At 38.3% G+C, this 15,571-nt stretch overlaps 1 protein-coding gene across 3 annotated transcripts in view; it reads right to left on the reverse strand.

Moving 5' to 3' along the window:
• Ldah (lipid droplet associated hydrolase) overlaps positions 1–15,571 on the reverse strand; it is a 91,198-nt gene that overhangs the window by 2,694 nt on the left and 72,933 nt on the right. For all 3 annotated transcript variants that reach the window (XR_013088594.1, XM_076832939.2, XM_076832941.2), the window contains one exon: positions 11,284–11,366. Coding sequence is in view for 2 of the 3 variants with exons in the window: in XM_076832939.2 (XP_076689054.1) it covers positions 11,284–11,366 (83 nt within the window). In the remaining variant the exon portion in view is untranslated. The remainder of the gene's footprint in view (positions 1–11,283; positions 11,367–15,571) is intronic.

The following is a 15,571-nucleotide window of genomic DNA, read 5'->3' on the forward strand; positions in this document are numbered from 1 at the left end:
ACAGCATACATGGTAGTCACATGCAGGATTGTTCAGCATATCCCCAGAGCATGACACTGTGAAGTCTAAAAGTCCAGATGTGGGTTGGTGCTGAGCAGGTGTGCTCTGGTGCATGCCTTTGAATGAAGATGCCAAGTATGGAAAAAGCCACACTGGGACCCTCCCACTAGTACATGCTTTGCGGGAGAGTCCTATAAAAACTGTAAGATGAAAGAGGAAGCCAGAGGAAAGCAAAGTAGAAAAGACCTCTCCTCACAAAGTTTCCTTGACAAGAACATCACTCTACACCCCCTGTTGCTTTCTAATTGGCATTTTGGGGACAATTTCCATGAAGAAGCTAATATTTTCAGTGAGACAACTAAAACTTGAACTATTCCCATCAAGATACAGCTTGATGAGCCATCAGCCCTTCTCTCTTGCATAGGGTGCTGTGTAGTTGAGTGGGGCTATCATCATGGATTATAGGGACCCTACACCCACACCTCAGGGTGTCAAGAAACAAACCACATCCATGTAATTATGGGGGCCCAAAGTGTCCATGGCAGGTTACAAAAAGTGTTGTCAGTGTTTAATACAGGTAATAGTGAAGATTCTAGACTCACCTATGTTCACCTAAATTCCCTTCTCAATACTCCACGGCTGGTAACTGTTAAGAGTGGGCTCTGTTTAGTTAAATCCCTAATTGATGGAGGGGTTAAGGCTTTTAAAAATTTGTTTTGTTTTGTTTCAAAAGTTCTTCAGGCTAAATTCACTGAAGGGCTCTCTATGAAAATCTTGGCTTACAAGTAAAACACGTGGTTATCTAATGCCTTTAAAAACACTGGCTGGAGATATTTCCTGTTCCTTATAGATTATAAATCACAAGCCATAGATCTGCCCAGCAACTCTGCACTGTAACCCTAAACAGGAAAATGAAAAAGTATGGAGTGTGTGGAGGCAGTGGTGGGGGATGGGGAAGGACAGATGAAGTAGAAGGGAAGGGAACGAACTGGATACCAGGACACAGTGGCTAAGAGTGCACACGGTTACCCTACAGGCATTTAAACATGAACAGCTGGTGGAAACTGAGGCTGATACACAGACCCTGCGCTGCATGCTTTCTTTATATTACCTCTTTGCACCCTTTCAACAGTGCTCTGAGGGTGGTATCTTATCCCTATTTTACAGAAAAGGAAACTGAGGCTTAGTGGGATTAACTTGCTCAAGTTCAAGCAATGAATGAGCTATAAAGTTGGGTTATAAAACACAAAGTCTGAAGACTGGGAGGTCCTAGACTGGCTATGAAAACTAATGAGTGTAATAATTGCTGACAGGAGCAAACCCATCTACCTGTCCTTTAAGCCTTCTCAACACCTGTGTAGCTCCTTTCCGTGGGCACTGAGTGTCATGGTGCCACATGTCACAGGGTAATAACTTCTATAAAAATACTGCAATTGTTAACTAAGAATCTTAGACTATTAGCAGGATATTTATATTCAAAGGTTTAGAACATTAATTATTTCCTATGGTTTATTTCTCCTTAGCATTTGTTTCAATACTCATATGAGAGTTGATAAAATACATATTATTGAAATAGAGATTTGTTCCCAAATTGTTGTCATGTTAAGTAAAGTAATTTTTTTCTACTAACACAAAATTTAATTTTCTCAGTTTTTCTAGATTTGGTTTCCCAGGACTGTACTTTTGCTGTTCTTGTGTTTTCTATAGGAAAGTGAAATTATGGTTACTACAGTCTCTGAGCTCTTAGATATATTTTCCTTTAATACCTCCTTCTCCTCCTGTAAGTTGCTAACCTCTTGCCATGTAGAAGCAACATTTTTTCCCTCTCAGGTTTTGTTTTTCTTTGTTTATTTTGGTCTATGAACTTTTGGTCAGTGAACTGCTAAAGATGACAGATTCAAAAGTTTCACAAAAATGACTCTGAACATATTCCTCATTTGGTACTGGGCTAAGTGGCTGAAATTTAGAAGTGAGGGACACAGAAGCTCAAAGACCAGGGCCAATGGGCCCTCCAACACAACAGGCAGACAAGAAGCAGGGACAAAGCAGGTAAAAGGAATTCTGCCCCAAGGAAGTCAGCAAAACCTTGAATACGTACTTGGAGTTACTGACTTTCATGCGTTACTAATAGAGAATTTAATACTAATAGAACAAAGAAATATTAGAAACCATAGTATGATTTGGCTAGTAACTAACAAAATCCATTCAATGACATATTAACATCTTAACATATTAACAATGAAAAAAGTCACACCAAAATCTCTCTCTGTTCAACAGGCTAATGGGGTCATAGTTCTTATAGGAATGGCAAGTCCAATAAAAGTATAGTTTTTCAAAGTTTAATAAGTACGTGTGTGTGAACACATTTTTTTGTTTTTTTTTAACCTTGTGGATAAACTGAATTTTAGAAGCTTTGTAGATCATAATTCACCATGTAGCCAAATTTGGCATAAACTGAGCTTCACTCCTTCAGTCTTTGGCAGTTTGTTCCATGATTCAGCATAGATTGGAGCAGAGTGGGAAGTGGAATTTCTGGAGTGAAAGGACTGCTCATAATGCTCTTATATCACAGTACAGTGAAATAATTTTATTTACACTAGGGTAGAGTGATTTGTGAAATTAGTCAGTCATTATGTGGGACAGGGAGAGGGCATGGTAGGCCGGTGCAGTGTTAAGACCTGGGCTGGGGCCATACCCACCCAGACTGGAACTTGGTTCTACATTAATTAGCACTGTGAACTTGAACTAGTTGCTCAGCCTACCTGTCCTTTTGTTCATCTGTAAAGTGGGGATTAAAACAGCTACCTTGTGGGCTAGTGGTGAGATCAGGAGACTAAACACAGGAAGAGTTTTACACACAGTAGGCACTATTAAAGGGTGGCTGCATGACAGATGAGGACAAAGGGACCTTCCAGACACAGACTGTGTGCTGGTGGGGTGGGGCAGGGAATCTGTTTACATTCTGCTCCATGGTGGGAACTGTATCATGATTTTCAATTAGTCTTTGAGAAAATATGTTTTCTTCTGATAAGCTACTTTTGACATAAGGCAGGCCCAGAAAAACATAGATATTAAATATTTTCTAAACGTAAAGCAAAAGTGTGTGTGTGTGTGTGTGTGTGTGTGTGTGTTTCCAGAAATTATGAAGAAAGAGATTGAATGGAAGATAAGTCATCAACCTAATAAACAGAGAGTACATTCCGTGTCCTCACACTGTCACTAAGACTCGGCTCATGGAGTAGATTCTTTAAATCTATTTAAAAAATAAAACCTACATTTCCTTGTAAGTAAGATCTTGCACCCAGGTACAGTATCAATTGGGTATCTTTGGTTGTGAATCTTCCAAAGTGTAGGAAGGCACCTGCACCCAGGGTGTGTTACTTCTCACTCTGGTGGCAGCTAGGGCAACTGCTTGCCTGGGCTGTATAAGACACCCTTTCTGGCACACTACAAGGATCTGTAGCTCCCAGGGTGCTGAGTTAGCAGGCTGCTGCTAGGGTCATGTGTTGATTTCTTTAGAGTGTCTTGAGCTATCATGTGTAGGGTGGGACAAACAGCAGGTTGGCTCTGGCAAAAGTGATCAGAGAATGTTGCAGATGCTCAGTGAGAAGCGTGGTCTCCTTTCTCTGACTTTGAGAGGTCAAGAAAAAGGATTTTATTCTACCTTCTCCGCTTTTACTTTCCTTCTCTGGAATAGCTCCCACAAGACCAAGCTTTTTGTTTGTTTTTTAAAGAAGCAAAAGGTCAAATACAAAGCAGCCAGTTGCTTACCAAGGCATGAACACATATTAGGAGGCCTGTTAGTCAGCTTCCTGTCACTGTAACAAACACCCAAGATAACCAACTTATAAAGAGAAAAGGTTTATTGTGGCTGACAGTTTCTAGTCCACCATCAATTGTCCTGTTGCTTTGGGCCTGTGATAGGCAGCATATCATGGCAGGGATCATGTGGTAAAGGAAGCTGACCACCTCATGGCAGCTGGGAAGTGAAGAGATAGGAAGGGGCTAGATTCTCACTATTCTCTGGGAGGGCATACCACCCCATGATCTAAGACCTCCTGGTAGGCCCCATCTTTTATTTAAAGTTCTGTCACCTCCTAATAGCACCAATGTGGGGACCAAGCTTTTAACACATGGGGTTTGGAGGAACTTCTAGGCCCAAACTAAGGCAGACCTCTATTTCCCAGCTAGATCTCTGTCCTACCTTCACTCCCTGTTTTCATCCCTTCCAGCTTTCCAGGCTGGAAGGTACTGACTCTAGGTCTTCCAGTGTAGAGAGAATAGGCTGGATGATGGCAGCAGGCTTCTGCTCCCACTTCCCACCAGAGCACAAGACAATCAGGCCTTAACCTTGTGACGTTAAATGAAACCTATTCTGCAGCACAAGCAACTCCTTTATTTCTTCTTACCTCTTCAGGGACACAAGTAGCTATAATGCTTTACAATTTCACTGTGCTCTTTCTGAACAAGAAAGGAAAATTATTAAGGACATTTAATTTTTAATTTAACTAATTTTCTTTCTTCCTTTTATCCCTACCTGATTCAGTTACAATTTTTGAGAAAATAAGAATTAAAATCTCTAAGAAGAGAGAGGGGAAAACATAACCCTTCCCAGTCATGGAAGCCTGCTTCCCTCTGCAGGCACTAGGGAACAGGGGAACAGAGGTGTCAAAGGAGCAGGACCCTGGTCCCATTAGGGCCCTGCCCTAATGGTGGTGGTGGTGACCAGAGGATGACACAGATGCTCAGTGAGGAGCTCTGTCTCCTCTGCTTGACTTTGAGAGGTCGAGGGAAATGATGCCATTCCCACCTTCTCCACATTTCCAAAGGCATGCAGAGCGAGGCTCCTTCCCTCTTGTTTGGCTACTGTGTAGAGGGCCAGAAATCACTTCCCCTTGTCAAGGAAGTCATGAAGCCACTTAGTGACATTAGCTTTACCATATCCTTACCTGAGACTAAAGCTGATCCAAGGTGTCTACTCACCTCTGCTGAGGCAACTGAGTACAAAGTATTGGGAGTCAAAAATGAATCCTCCTGTATTTCTGTTCCTCACTGGTTATATGCCTCAGGAAAGTGGTAGATGTGCTGGAATATTCTACTTAACTAACTGAGAAATCACTCAGTTCAGCTTATCAAGTTCTCTGCATTAGGGTACTGGGCTGAGTGCTACTGTGTTTCTTCTTGTCAAGGTTCCTGTAGACAGCTCCCTTAGATATTGAAGTGGGAACAGTGGCTATAAAACAGAATGGGACTGAGCATTCCAGGGTCTCTTGGCCAATTCTTAACATCACTCACATCTTTCATTACACAATGAAAATATCTGGGAAGGGAGTATGTATGGGAAGGAAAAGTTCAGCAACTAGTCTTTTTCTAAAGTACTCATAGGTATACACAGGTTATAACTTAATAGAAAATAACATACATTCATTAAGTACTTATTATGTGCCAGATACTATGTCTGAATTACAGTATTAAATGATTTTATTGATGGAAAAATGAGGGACAGTGAGGTTCAGTAACTTAAGCAAGCTCTCATAACTAAGTGGCAGAGCTGGAGTTTGAGTCTAGGTTGTGGCACTGAGGACTCCCATGGACTCTGCTCTCCAACCCACTTACCTCCTTTCAAGCAGGCTCCCCTGGAGTGCTCAAGGGTATGTTAATACAGTTGTCTCAAATGAAGCTCTCAAGGTCAAAATGATCAAGATAAAAACAAACCTATCTGCTTCCAGGATGATTATAACATTCTGGACAGGCTTCAAATTAAACAGGCAGAACTAACACAATCTGTTTCAGACTAAGGCTTGGCGGAAAGGCAGTCCTGGTTAGCGGGTCCACGGAACACTTCCTATGCTCCACCAAGCAGGACACGTGCATGTCAGAAGGATTTGCATGGCCATTCTGTAAGCAATGGCATGCAGGTTCTTCCCAAAGGCAACATGCACCTCTGGCTAAGGAGGATGGGGAGAGAACCACTATAGAGGGCTCCTGTTTCTGAGGACACTTTACCCTTTCCCAGGCTACACTGTGGCTCTGGCTTGGCACTCTGGGGCAGGGGCTGTACTTCCTTGAAGGTAGCCCCTCCACCTCTTCTCACCTTCATGCAAAAGCTATACCCCATGTGTCCTCTTGAAGAAAAATTTCAGACTCCTATGCAGTGATAGTGATGCTCAGATTCAGTCTGGAAGTAGCACACACCAGCTGTTTCCATAAGCCTGGGCCAAAGATGGTCACGGCAGTTTAGAATTTCCCTCCTAAGTGAGTTTTAAATGAAAACTTTAAGTTTATGACTAAATACTAATAATGCACTTTTCTAGGAAGGAGACATGTATCCCTTTTGGTTTAGAACAATGACAGAACAAGGGAATGCTGACCTAGTTGTCTTGGACACACTAGGTGCCTTATAAAGTAGAGTAGGCCCCAGAGGCTCTCAGACACATGGGGATTAGAGTGGTGAAAATGTACAGTTGATTCTCTTTCCTTGGTTTATTCCATCTTGGTTCTCATCTACATTCCTTCCCCCTCCATCCCCATCTTATTTGTTGGCTCCTCTTACCCCAAATCCGTATGTTGGGTTCCCCAAGGATCAGTCTTTTGATCTTGTCTTTCCCTACAATGCACATTTCCATAGGTTGCCACTCTCCATGCTCATGGCTTCATCTAAAGGCCTAACATGTCCAAATCTAAATCCAGCCCAGGCTCCTCTTTTAAGCTTTACTCCATATATCCAGCTATCTGCAGACATGTATTCACTTGGCTGGACCATGATCTCAAACCCAACCACAAACTCAACCACCTCCTACAACTTGGGGCTGTGTTCCTTCGTTATTGCCCAATCCAGACACAGAGAAATAATCTTAGATTCCTCTGTCACATTCTGTTTTAATTAAGTGACTTTGATTCTACCTCCTAAATCTTTCTATCCCTAAACTCACTGCTTTCATTCTTGTAAAAGCCTTGTAAATAGTCTTCCCACCTCCAATTTCATTATTTCCCAATATTCTGCCACACATTTTCCCCCAAATACTCTTTCTCATTTGTTCATCTCACCACATCCTGAGGGCTAACTAACATGCACTGGCTGTTCATAGCTGATAAATTTCTGATTGGTAAGGGGCTATGTCATGTAGTTGTCAAATATTCAGAATATTACCCTGATTGTTACCTCCTTGCTTGGTCCCTCCAATGGCTCCCCAACAACTTGATCTCTTTAGTGCAGTACATCATGCCTTGTTCTCAGACCAGTGCCAAGTCACCATGTCATGCCACCTAACCTTTTCTAGTTTCTCCAATGCAGGGCTTCTTCACCTGGGGTCTACAGACCTATGTATGTCCATGACTTGTGGGTCAGGATCATGTAAACTTGAAGAAAAAATTATATCTTAATTTTAATTAAACTTTACCATTTGGCATTTCCCTTAGTTACAAATAGAAGCAACAAACTGGTATTAGTAATGCCTATATTTAGTAACCTATAAAAATTTTGGATATTTTAAAATCATAGTAAACTTGTAGATAACTAAAAATTTAATTAAACCTTTCAGTACAAATTTGCCACAGCAATTCTATTATATTTTGTTATTCAATATGTTAATAAATATGCACACATTACTATATCACAGATCAGTTTTTAAAATATTTTGATAATTATATTTTGGTATAATTGTCTTCTTTTGTAACCTCCTGTATTTATTTTACATCCTTAAAAACATTATTCTTAGAAGAGGTTCACATATTTTATGTGAGAGAGCCAAAGAGATCATTGTTACAAAAAAGTTTAGAATCTATGCTCCAAAGGATTCCCGATTGATGTCTCACACCATCCATCGATGTAGCATATGTTTATTGATTTTTTAAAATCAAGTACTATGAATTGTGCTGGGTCCCAGGGAATCCCAAAATGAGGATAATACAGTTCCTAACCTCAAGGTGAAAGACAGAGGACCACTTAAATACTGTCTGACAAATGCAATATTATCAATTTATATATGTAGCCATGAGAGTCAAAGGGAAGACCATCTTACCAAAACCAGGGCTGGGGAAGGCCTCTTAGAGATGACAATGTAGCCAAGTTATTTATTATGATTATTATTTATTCTTTTTAGATATACATGACAGTAGAGTGTACTTTGGCATACTGTACATACATGGAATATAACTTATTCTAGTTAGAATCCTATTCTTGTGGTTATATGTGATGTGGAGTTACTCTAGTCGTCTATTCATATACAAGAAGAGGAAGGTGATGTCCAATTAATTCTACTGGCTTTTCTAATCCCCCTCTTCCTCCTTCCCCTTTATTTCCCTTTGTCTAATTTAATAGACTTTTATTTTTCCCCTCCCCATGTGGAACCAAGTTTTAAAGTACAAGCAGGATTGAGTCAGGTGAATACATAACAATCCATGACGCCATAAAACCATGGTATACTCTTCTGGAAACAACTATAAGTATGATATATTGGCTTCAGGAAAGGAAAGTAAGTATTGAGCACTGAAGCACTGCAAATAAACAAAACTGTCCAATAATGGGTATAAAGTATGTAGACCTTAGAAGGAAGGAAATTGGCTCAGTAGATTTTTTTGGAATTAAAAAGGCCAGTTTTTCTCAAGAATATAAAAATCCCTCTTCATGAGGACAATAAAAATCCAGTGTTGCAAAATTTGAATTTATAACCAACGCCCACTGATTATGGCATGCCAGTTTTCTATTGAAGGAGGAGAAAGAATCAGAAAGCCACCTGCATGATACAGTAGAGACACTGTACCTTTCTAACTTTCCTGTGGCTTTCTGGCTATGTGGCACAAAATTACATATTTCCAAACTATTTTCAGTTGAATAACTGAGATATATGGAATGATTTTTGCAACAATGTGTTGTTCAAAACCTCTTCCCATTGGATAGCCCTGGATACGTATGAAGTTCCTAAATGCCTTTGTTTGGGTGGAAATGGGATAGCATATCTTTTCACCAGAATACCTAAAATTGGGATATTTCAAATCTCAGGAGTTGGTTTTCAAGTTTGACTAATTATCAGGGTGTTTGGAAGGCAGGAAGCAATGCCTACTCTCTTCCTGGAACTATGCATCCTGTTAACTTTCCTTATTTCTCAAGCATACCGGGACATGTTATGTTGATTTGACTTTTATCAATATTAAATTACAGCATGCTTCCTCTTTTTCATTACAGAAACAAAAAAATCGCAATAAACTTCCTGTGTCTTTGTACCAAGTTTCACTCAGAAATTGGAATTATATTATTTGAGTGGAGAGCTCAAATTTAGCTCACAGAAAGCATAATTAATGAATTGCAAGGTAGTTGTGAATCATTAAACTAAACAATGCTCTGTTTCCCCAAATTCTACAAATACATTTAACACTGCCTTAGAAACAAAAGTATTCTCTGGAGTTGGAAAAGTGTATTTCTGTATTGTGTGTTAGCACTAACCTTGAAATGTCTGCCATCTACCATTATACCCCCGTATTTCTCCCATAACAGTTTCAGTAAACTTACTTCCCTGACACAGTTACCATGAACAGACCTCTATCTGGGAATGATTACACATGCATATGGATTTAACTTAACACAGGAATAAGTTAGCACCTTTCTTTGACCTCTTTCTGAGCACAACATACAAACAGAATCCAGAACTGATGAATATCTTATAGCAGCTGGCTTCCACAGGTGGTAAGACAAGCTCTGACACAGGATGGGTCTAGTCATTTGGCAAGTGTGAGGTTTGGAAGTGAGCATTTGCCAGTCTTGTTATTAAGTGGGAGTTGAATTGTTTTTATGAACTTCCAACCTGGAGAACTTAAATGTATTTTTGAAGCAGGCTCACTTACAATTTAGCTGAAAAATAAAATACTGTTTTCTTATATTTTTGCATTCCTCAATGGCTGGAAGTAGTTATATAGGGTTCTCCTGAGGGCCCCAACTTCTCCATTTGATTAGTGAAGGCTTGCTTCTGGTTCAAACTTTCTCTCTCTAGACAACTGCTATTTAAGAAATACAATGACCACTATGTCCATAAGACAAACCCAGATTGTCTTCTCTATGAGTGAATATTTTCACTATTCTGAAAATATTTTTTAAAGAATATCTTCATTCTATCTCTAGAAAATTACATTAGAGGGTTAAAGAAATATGGGTTAAGACTGTAGGCAAGTGTAGGCCAAATATCTCTGTTTATGAAGAGACTCTAAACTCAGCAGAGTATCTAAAATTTGACTTGCAGGGTCTGGACCCAATAAGAGATGGCCATTCAGCAGAGAGTATTTTAGTGCTCCCAGCAGATGCCATTATTTGGCACCAACTGTAAAGCTCTAGATTAGTGCTGACAACAAAAGATAAAGCAAGGCACATATGCAATTTAAAAGATTTCTAATAACTGTGTTAAAAAAGTATAAAGGAATGGATAGAATTTTATTTTAATCTAGTATATCTAAAATATTATCATTTCAACATGTAATCCATATAAAATATTAATGAAATATTTTCTTTTTTCAAGTAATAAGTATTGAAAGTATTCAATGTGTTTGTTACTCTTACAGCACATCTCAACTCTGACTAGTCACAAAAAACCACATGTGGTATATAGCTATCATAAACAGCATACCTCTGGGCTACAGGGCTACAGGTGTTGCTTACTTGCTAAGCCTGCACGAAGCCCTGGGTTGATCCTCAGCACTGTGGACAATACAAAAATAAAGTGCAGCTGTATTCTATTCAGGATGGACAGACAGACAAATGTTGCCATACTAGTGCTACAGCCACACACATTCAAGGATATTGAGACATTCTAAACCAGGTGATCTTCTAGTTTTAGAGACTAGTGTTTCAAAATGTGTGCAAGAGTCTAGTATTTTCAGGAATAATTTGCAAATGCTGAATATTTTAGAAAACTATTCTTTGTGCCAGAATGAGACCATCTACTGCAATGTGCTGAAGAATCTGAAAGACAGGCTTACTGGTCATTGGATGATATGTCACATTAGTTTTTTTTTTCCAGTTTTATTATGCTTCAACATAACTCATTTATTCCATAAATATTATTGAAACTTCTCAGTTCATTGTTAAAACAGAAAAATATTGATTATAAAAGTAGATTCAACAAAAACATGTAGCAAAATATATTTAAATAACTATGCAATCAGCTTTACTTACTCTGTGCAACTCTCAAGGATAACATCAACTTGAAGTAGGACTCTGTCTGAATCTACAAACTCTCAAGGTTTTGCAGATTCTTCCCAATTCTAACCTTTCACGATCAGCCATAAAGTAATTACCTTAGATAAATGTTCCTTTATGATTTCATCATCTCTCTTCACCACCTGCATCATTTCTTGGCCTCCAAGGTAGGCAGCATTAGCTACATTTATAAAATAAAAAAGTCAAGCACTTAGAATATGGAGAGCAACACAAATATCAAATTAATTTTAATCAATTCATCTACCTCCCTTTTTTATAAACCAAATGTGCTATCTGATGTGACATACTTGTGAGTCTAAGAGAGGCACATGAGACAAGTGACATGCAGAGTCTCTGGAAACAAGAGCACATGCTTCCAAAGAACCTTCTCTTAACCCTGCTTGGATTCTTAAAAGTAAAGTTTAGTTGTCCAATAGTTTAATATTAGATATCACAATAGACACATGTAATTGTACCTGACAATTTAAGGACCAGAAGCACAAATTGTTACAGATAAATCATGTACACCAGGGAAACTGCATATGATAACTAACATGAAATGGTGATTTTTTTTAAAAGGAAAAAAACTAAAAAAAGAATGCTCATTTTTAAAGATAGACTTACAGTATCTCTAAGAGTATTCAATGAGGATACATTCCATTATACTGGTTGAAAAATAAGCAAAGTAACCCTCACTTTCAAAATGTCTATCATATCTGTTCTCCTGTCTTTAAATATCTGCAATTACTGATGAGAAGTTCAGTGTCAGTTTGATTCGCTTTCCTTTGAAGGTATTTGCGTGTGTGTGTGTGTGTGTGTGTGTGTGCGCGCTCGCGCGCAACTCTGAAGTGTTTAAGACCTTCTGCATATCAGTCATGAAAGATTCTCAATCTTTATGATGATGTATCATGATGTGGGTCATTTTCAATTCACTGCAAACTTCAGTTCTGGGAAATTTCTTGTATTATTGATAAGTGTTTCCTCTTGGTTTTCATTTTTCTCACTTACTTGCTCTTCTCTTTCCTGTTTTAATACATAACTTTTGTTGCTGTTCTATAATTGGTTCTTCACCTCACTTTTATCTTTTGCCCTTTCTAATGAAGTTTTAATTTGGACAATGTGTGTGCTGTGCAAGACAGCAGGATTGGGGTGACTGGTGATGAATCTGTTTGCAGAGGCCTTCTCAGGCTCATCTTCCTTCTCACACTTGAACTTCTGAGTCTCAACTTGGGGGAGACAGGCTCTTTTGTAACTGTGTAGACCATCTTCTCAGCCAGTGCTATACCAGTGTATTTCACATGATGAATGATAGAGATGTTCTGTACCTGCTGCTTATTACATGTGGCTGCTGCACTTGAAATGTGGCTAGTGGGAAAAAGAACTAAATTTCTAATGTAATTATAATTAATTTTACCTTCAACAGCTGCATTTGACAGTGTCTTCTGTACTAGACAGCAGGGCTGTGAGTGCTTGTTCCCTATACTTTGCTTCATCAGCCTCCCCTACTCTTGCTCACTCTCTTTCATAAATTTACTGAAATTTCTTGTTAGCTAAGGACTTCCCTGTCATTCTCTTATCATCCTCAAGAATTCCTTTGATATAATTTTTATCAAATGAAGGCAAATATTTGTGATTAATTGGCTTTTTTTTCAAAGAGAAGTCTTTGCTTTTTCTAAAGTAATAAATTACTTTTTAAAGAAATAATTTATTAACTTCTTTAATTCCCACAATGATCCTAAAAAAACATCTACATGATATTAATTATTGGGTTAGCCAGTTTCTTTGTTCACAATGGGGCACTTACTATGTCTTATGTACAGGAGACGCAAAGAGATAATCCCTATCCTAGAGAATTTACACTTAAGTAGTTTTTATTTATTTTATGCCATGTGTATAATAGCAAGCTGCTTCCTCCATTTAAACATCTTAAATATAGCCATTTAATCATTCTTGTCCATCTGTGATATTAGCATAAATACACATAGGGGTAAATAGTCTGCATTTCCTTGGCCTAATCTAAATCAAGACAAGCTGTTTAGTCACAGATTTACAGTAAGGATGTGTAATGCAAGACTCTAAAGTCCTACTTCCAAAGTTGGTACTCCACATTACTGTAATATAATCCAAGGAATTGATAATAACCAAATAAAACAATAGGTTAATAAACTATGGTCCATCCCCCTCAATTAATTCAACACATAACTTACTAAAAATTATGCTAAAGAATATATAATGTCAAATACATATTTAAGCATAATAGTAGTTGGAAAAAAGCAGATTACAAACTGATACAGTATGATCCTATTATAAATAAAAGACAGATATGTGGTATAGATATATGAAATGATGAACAATAAAATAATAATAGTGGTTCTTTCTAGTTGATGGAATCCATGTTCTCCCTTTTCTTCTCCCTCTCCTCCCTCCCTTCCAACTGGTAATGGTATTCTTCCTGCAAATACAAGATCTATAATGCATCTATTCAGGAAAAGTATTTACTTGTGTTCTTCTTCTAGCCTTGAAATTTTTTTATTAGTTCTATTCAGTTATACATGACAGCAAAAAGATATTCAATTCATTATACACAAATGGAGCAGAATTTTTCACTTCTCTGGTTGAGCATGAAGTAGAGTCACACAATTCGTGCACTCATACATGTACCTAGAGTAATGATGTCCGTCTCATTTTGAGAGTGCAGGTCTTGTCCCTGGATATGAGATATCCTGTTCATTCACAGGTAGGTAGAAAGCTTTCCCTTATAGATGCAATCAGAATGATGAGCTTCTTTCCTGTTAACAGCAGGCCCTGCTGTACAGCAATACACTTTCCAGCTCTCCTGTGTAATGTGGCTATCATTGAGTGTGACATAGATAGGCTAGTCTCAGCTAAGAGTCTCATTTTTTGACACAATGTTAGAAAGACACTTATCTGCAGTGAAGGCCCCATTTATCCAAGATAGGTGGATATAACTCATTCCCCTACCTTCCCTGCAGACATAGTGGGTCTGATTTCTTTTTTGTTACCAAGGGGCTGAGTCCCACATTACAAGAAGTGAAAGCACAATACTTTCTTATATGTGACAGAAGAACCTTAGGAGCAGTCCTAATAGTCCAAGAATGACTTATATAGTACACCTTTTCTCCTAGGTAGAAGTTCCTCATTGCAATTCTGGGTGCTTGAAATTCAACACAAAACACTCTGACCATGAGCAAAATGTTACTCTGTAATTATTAACGGTAGATTTACTTTTATCTTTCCAGATCCATTACAGAGATTCCAGTTGACCAGTGATGTTCATAATCAAATCAATTCGTTTCTTGTGTGTGTGTGTATATATATATAATAGGTATAAGAAGTATAAAATGTAGAGTAACATACCCTTCCTATAAAAATGTCTTTTTTTAGCCTTCCTATAAAAATGCCAATATAGATAGTATAGAACTTACAAAAGAATTATATTACAAAAGCTAAATCCTAAATCAACTGTGTTAAATTTGGTACTTGTTTCCCTTTGGGGGGATGTCCTATGGTAACGGAGGCCTTCAATTTACATTCTAACTAGGTAAGTAGCAATGAGTACTTACATCAGACATTCTCCAGCTTTTAGTAAGGCCATATTCATTTACAGCACTGAGGGCTATAAATGCAATGGAAAGGTCACCTGGGAACTGTTAGGTAATGCCAGATAAGGTTCTGATGTGGGGTGTGGGAAGCTTAACTTTGGTGCATGGCTGCCATGTGAGATGCCTCCAAGGCCCCACATCTATATATTTGAAGTGTACAGTGTTATAGCATTAAATGTGTGGTTTTAATACCTCACACTTGGTATTTTTTAAATAAAGTTTTGTAAGTCAAGAAATAATTAAACTTCAATCACTGTTAGTAAAAGATTTCTGATTTTAAGCTGTTTATAAAACAAATTCTTCCTCATGAAATTTGAGATACGTTTTAAGTTTCTATGAAACAAAAATGTCTTCAGAGATGAAAAAATGGAATCTGTTAATGAAGATTGCTGAATTTTAGATAGAAGCCATGCTGTTGCTTCCAAAAATCTCAACTGAATTGTAATCTCAAATGGAAATGACCCCAGCTTGGCACAATGGTACACACCTATAATCCCAGAGGCCTGGGAGGCTGAGGCAGGAGGATTGCAAGTTCAAAGCCAAATTAGCAAGGCCCTAAGCAATTTAGTGGGACCTTCTCTCTAAATAAAATATTTTTAAAAGGGCTGGGATATGGCTCAGTGGTTAAGTGATTAAACATCCCCAGTACCAAAAAAAAAAAGGGGGGGAGGAGAATGACCTCACATAGTTCCTCCATTTCTGAACAAAATGGAGTGATAGAAAATGGATTTGATTTCCTCTCTAAAACTAGAGCAACAAATAA

This window comes from Callospermophilus lateralis, chromosome 14, assembly GCF_048772815.1.
Source record: "Callospermophilus lateralis isolate mCalLat2 chromosome 14, mCalLat2.hap1, whole genome shotgun sequence".
NCBI classification, from domain to species: domain Eukaryota; kingdom Metazoa; phylum Chordata; class Mammalia; order Rodentia; family Sciuridae; genus Callospermophilus; species Callospermophilus lateralis.